Genomic DNA, 6,000 nt, shown 5'->3' on the forward strand with positions numbered 1-6,000 from the left:
TGCCATTTCCTATACTTCAGTATCTTTAGAATCAGTTATTCGAGAGTTATCAGATTTTGGAGAAGTCATGATGTCTCATTTTCTTGTGTTTCATTTATATATAAGTTAATATTTGCCTATCTATTGGGATTTATGTATCTTCTATTTTTATGTGAAGGCCTTCTTAGAGAATAGCCTTCAGTTAATTATGTGCCCTAGGCTATCAGTTTGTTGGGTACTATTGAATTTTATTACAAATGTATTTAGTAGTATAGTTTTCCCATGGCTTAGCTGGTTGTGATTGGTGATTTTGGATACAGTGCATACTATTCGAACTTGAAGGACCTGCTTCCTCTGTAGGTCTTGAAAGAATAGGGGTCCCCCCATAATTTAGGCTGGTGTATTGTAGATAGCATAGTATACTAGGTGCACCTTCTGTGGTAATTCTTCCTGTCTTGTCAACAATGTGGTATCCACAGTAATTGTGTCATTATTCTCTGTCTGTTGCTATGGGATTGAGTTTTCAAAAGTGGGACCTCAGAACCCTTCTTTTATGAATACAGAAGGCTGAGTTATTGTTGGGGGATGGGGGCTTCTGTCTCTTCAGGCCATTTATTTATTTATCCTAATTTAAAGCATTCATTAAGGTTTGAATGAGACTAGGTCATGGTTGGAGTTTCTCTCAACTATGCTCAGAGAGTATCTCAGAGACAAAGCCACCACCCACATGCTTGGGGTGCCATGCTTGAGTCAGAGCTCCACTCACAAAGAAGAAAAAAACAATAATAATACCCACAATATAAAAACAAACCAAATATCAAAATACAGTAACAATAAATTGAAAACAACTGCAACATCAGTAGTAATAGAAAAGAACGGGACAAATATACTACAGAATAAACTGAAAAGTTAAAATAAAAAGCAAAATTCAAAAAGAAGGAAAATTAGAGAGTAGAAGAGAAAGAGAAATCCTATTTAATATAATAAAAATAAGATTAAAAGGTCGTGAAAAACAGCAAAATAATTTAATATAGAATAGACAGAGGGGAAAATATGAGTCAAAAATTCTTCCTAGCAGAGATGTGTGTTTGGATTTGAGAACTTATTTCTAGACATGTGCATACCGTCTCCAGAGGCCCTTATCCTGATGCCTGGTGATATGGTTGATTCCTGAGCCACAGAAAACCTTTCTTATTAGCTGAGCTTTTTGGCATTATATGGGCCATGCCAGATGGTTATATATTTAGCCCCATGGATTACAATCTTTGCTCCTAGCTGCATGGAAAATGTCCAAGGCTGGTGCACATCCAGGATGCTTCAGAGTGTGGGGGGAATAGTCAAACTAGCAAGTTCTACACTGGAGATGGAGCCACAGAAATTGAGCAGTTTGCCACAATTGGTCTCAGCACTCTCAGACCTCATTCCTTCATGACACTACTTATGACCTGATAAAAAAATACCCCAAGAGTGTATATCATGATTAATGATGATTCTATGAAAGTATTCTTATTAAATACTAGAATAAAACTGCTATTACTCTGAGTATTACATTTAAGTTGGAGGTTTTATTAAATGTGAAAAATAATAATGAAAATAAAAAATGGTAGATATGAAGAAAATAAATTTGGAGTTTCTGCATAGAAAATTAAAAAAACATAAGCACTGGAATTAATGTTGGCAAAATTGCTTATATAAGATTGACATGCAAAACAATTTCTATTTTTAGGGTAATAAAATATCTATAATTATAAACAAACTTAGTTTGAACTAATCACATTGTCTGTGTAAGATTTAATATTAATTAATATTTTTTTAAATAGACACATCTACCTTGGATTGCCAGCAGCACTAAGAGGATTAAGTTTTATTCCTGCCTTTTTGATCCTTATTCTTTTGAGAAAGCGTCATCTACCTGGTGAAAATGACCTTTCAGGAACTGAGCTTGCAGTGACGAAGATTACAGAGAAAGAAAAAGAGTGCAAAGATGTTCAACAAAATTCCAAGGTTTTGAATGATGAAGAAATGAAAACTAAACTATAGTGTCCAATTCTATCAGCCTTCCCAGAGGTGGAAAACACAGTATAAAACTTAATTGTTTAAAAATCATTAGAGGTACTGCAGGTAACTTTTCTTATCTTTAAGAACTTGCTCATGGTGAAAGTGTTCACTATATGTCTGAAGTATCAGAACAGCACTTGAGATGTTTTAGGGGAGACATTTATGACAACCACTAAACAGGATTTTAAAGCCACCTTTACTTTTTATGTTAAAGCAACAATTTCTCTTTTAACTCATTCAAAGAAAGGGTCTGTTTTCTACATCTCCTTTTCCAAATAGTTCTAAAATTTTTCTATTCTAAAAATCTATTTAATGCTATCAAATTTGTATATTGGGGTTATTCAGAGACTGAGATTTTTATCCTTTCATGTGAACTTGAAATATTTTATTCACATTGATTACTTTCATGTGAAGTAAGCCTACAACTTTTTAGTATATTTAGTAATTGTTCTTTGATATTTCTATTCATTCCAGATATGGATTTTCAAAGTAGATTGCTCATTACTATGTCATCTTTTGTTATCAATTCTTTTCTTTATTACTCATGTCATATATTTGCTCATTTTGTTGAAAATACTGACAAACGTAATCAGGTTATTAAAAATTGTGTAGTGAAGATGGTTGGAATTTTTTCAGCAATTTAAATCTAACAACTCAAGTCTTTTTAAAAGTAAGTATCTGAATGAAAGGATAGAAGGACATTATGAGAAAATAGCTCTTACAGACCACTTTAGTACCAGATATTGTCAAAGGACTATTTTCCCAGGTTCAGGAGGCTTTTGTAGATCAATGTTTGTTATTGATTGGATCCTAAGTTAGAACACAAACATTAATTTCCAAAACTTATCTGGGAGAATGATACTTTTGAAAAGTAGCTTCTTTTATGAAACTGAAGTCAATAAAATTCAACATATCCATGAAAAACTAAACCTCTTCATATTATTTTTAATTTATAAGTAAATATAATGAAAAGATTTTACAGGTACATGAAAACTTTTTAGTAATATAGGGCTCTGGTTCAAAACAGTAAATGAACATATTCGTCTACTCCTCATTCTGCCTCCATTTTAAATGAAAGTCAAAATCCCTAATGGTAGAGAGATTGTAGGAAAGAAGGTGGGAGAAGTGGGTGTCAATACACTGTGACCATTTGTGTTGAATATAAAGGAAATGAGAGTGTCCATAAGAAATAGAGTGGAAGAAGTTATAGGAATTTTAAATGCACTTAGGAGGAAACTGGAACTTAGGTAGGAGATTCTGAGTTGGAAACTGGACAGTGTGTTATTATAAGAAATATATAGGTGCCTGTTACTATAACAAATATCTAGGATAAACCAACTTAAAATGTTGGAAAATTTGATTCACAGAATCAGGAGTTTCAGTCAACTGATGCTATTGTTATGGGCCTGTGGCAAGAGAGCACCTCAGGAACCATGTTGAAAAGAAGCTACTTACCTTGTGTTATCTAGGAAACAAAGAGACGGAAGGGTTTAGGGTCCTAATAGCTCCTCCAAGGGTACAACTCCAATGACCTAACTTCCTCCCACTAGGCCCCACCTCCTGAAGGTTCTGCCACTTAATATTATCAAACTCAGGACCAAGTTTTTAACACATCAGTCTTTGGGGGACACTCCAGATCCAAACTACAGCAGAAAACAAGCCTCTTAATTGAAGGGATTTCTACAGAATTTTGTAGATCAATATGACTTCTTAAATGAGTGTGTCCTTTAAAAACAAAGAAACTTAGATGACAAAGACTGGGTAGAACAGGTTAAATTTTAAGCTTGTGATTTTTTTCAGACTTCACACACCTGATGTATAAAAGTATCTGAGATTCAAGACAGAAATAGTGTTGAAATATGAGAGAGGATGTAAAATTTATGGATAAGAGGTGTATAATTTTGGAGTTTGTATGACTACAGAAGTGAAGGGTACTATTACAGGCTTATGACATGAATGGCTTTTTGTTTTTGTAAGTGGGAAAAATTGTCTGGAAGCTGAAATGAAGAGCAAGGACTTTTACCCTGTATCTAGATAGTTGTGAGAAAAAGTAAATAGCACTTGCATGAGAAGGTTTTGAGGGGAGCAAATTTTTCTTAGATGTGCACTGGTGAAGAGAATGTTCATTCAGGAGTTTGAGTATAAACAGGACTGTGAGATCCTGAGAACACAGTGTAAAAAGTGAGTGAGTACTTAGAATTCTGGGGTTTCTTAGTTGAGTTACATGAACGGGAACAAAGAATAAAAAATGAGATTAGTTCTGATGGATTCAAGGCAGATAGTGTTGATGACAATGTGAGGGTCAAAATTAGGAGGAGTGGCACCTAGGTCCCCTCATGACCCTTCATCATGGAGGCAAACTAAAGAAAAAGAAATTTATTGGGAACACCTTGATCCCTATTGAGAGGTTTGACATGATCAAAGAAAGCTGAGTCTTACTCTGCTCACAGTTTACCCATTTGAATTTCTTCACTAGAGCATTATAGCTCAGAGAGACATGGATCTAGACCTAGTGCTTTGGGTTCACTCCTAACCCATCATGGGGGAGATAGTATTTCATGAGGGAGATAGCACAGGATCTTCCCCTGACACTCGTTTGACATTTCTCCCTTGATGGGAGCAAGCAGACCAGAGAGAGTGGGTGTTGGAGTGCGTGGGGATCTCTCACCACCTTTGTTGTGGCATCTCTGAGGCCTCAGAAGTTCTTGTCCTGAAAACTGGCATTATCCCATAAGAACAGAGATTATGTCACAGCAGACATATTTGTAGGAAAGCTACAAGAGAACAGGCCATGAGAAGTCTAGGGCTACAATTTTCTTATCTAATATTGTAGAGAAATCTAAAGTTAAATAGTATTAGAAGTAGTACTTTATCTATCATCTTTCTATTATCTATTGGTAGTAAGGACTGAATTTAGGGGTGCTTTATCACTGGGCTACATTCCTAGCCCTTTTCATTTTTAAAAAATTTTATTTTGGGGAAAGTGTATCACTAAATTGCTGAGGCTAACCTTGAACTGGCAATCCTCCTGCTCAGCCTCCCATGTCTCTGAGATTATAGGTATGTTCGACCGTGCCTGACTAATGTATGATATATAATTCTAAATGTAACCAATATTTACAGGATCTTAAAAAATTAACTTTGAAAATCAAAAGTTGGGGAAAGAAATACAAAAGGAAGAAGAAGGAATAACCATTCCTCATAGTTATAACATAGATTTAAATGTTTCTTGACAAATTAAAATTTAATGGGTACACATATTAACATTATGAAGCTCACTAGCAGAGGAATTAAAAACAAGACTACTTAAAAGAGATGTCTCTGGGGCACTGGACTCATTATGAGGAGGGTCAAAGAATAAGGCATTTATCTTTCAATTTTAGTTTCCTATATGTTATTTGAGGTTTTGAAATAATATTTCATAAAAAGTACACATAGTTAAAACAATAATAATAAAATGAAACTGGGTTTCCAAATTATTAGATTTTGAGGATCTCCGATGAGTGTTTATGGAACAATTACTTTCTCATTTCTCTACATGGATATATAGAGGATGTGTGTTTTAATGGTGTATACCTGAGGAAGGTAGTAACCAAGTTATAGGCAATAAAGTTCAAGTACAATTCAAGTTGGTGTCATTTCATTAGAGTCAATAAATATACAATGAAAACAGTTACAAAAAAGTACTAGGTAATTTCATACACTATGGATATGTGGTGATTTCCTGCTTTTGCATAAGCTACCAATGCAAGTGTTGATGGGAGATGATGGAGAGAAAGAAAAAACTCCAATTCTTATTGAGGGAATAACAGAACCAAATACAACAATGTTTTCTTTCCTGGTGACTGTAGTTGTAGTGAGTATAGTTTAAGCCAATGAGATATTGGCAGAGGTTTGCAAATTGTTCTGATCGAAAAAGACTAAGCTTTCTGAAGAGACATTTTGCCCTGTTTCCTTCTTCCT

The 6,000-nt window shown here is 34.6% G+C and overlaps 1 protein-coding gene across 7 annotated transcripts in view; it reads left to right on the top strand.

Annotated features, from left to right (window-relative positions):
* Slco1a2 (solute carrier organic anion transporter family member 1A2) overlaps positions 1-2,966 on the top strand; it is a 118,988-nt gene extending 116,022 nt beyond the window's left edge. For all 7 annotated transcript variants that reach the window (XM_078015127.1, XM_078015126.1, XM_078015124.1 and 4 more), the window contains one exon: positions 1,800-2,966. In XM_078015127.1, the coding sequence (XP_077871253.1) occupies positions 1,800-2,019 (220 nt within the window). In that variant the 3' untranslated portion in view covers positions 2,020-2,966. The remainder of the gene's footprint in view (positions 1-1,799) is intronic.
* The last annotated feature ends 3,034 nt before the right edge of the window (positions 2,967-6,000 follow it).

Source organism: Ictidomys tridecemlineatus, chromosome 6 (assembly GCF_052094955.1).
Source record: "Ictidomys tridecemlineatus isolate mIctTri1 chromosome 6, mIctTri1.hap1, whole genome shotgun sequence".
NCBI lineage: Eukaryota > Metazoa > Chordata > Mammalia > Rodentia > Sciuridae > Ictidomys > Ictidomys tridecemlineatus.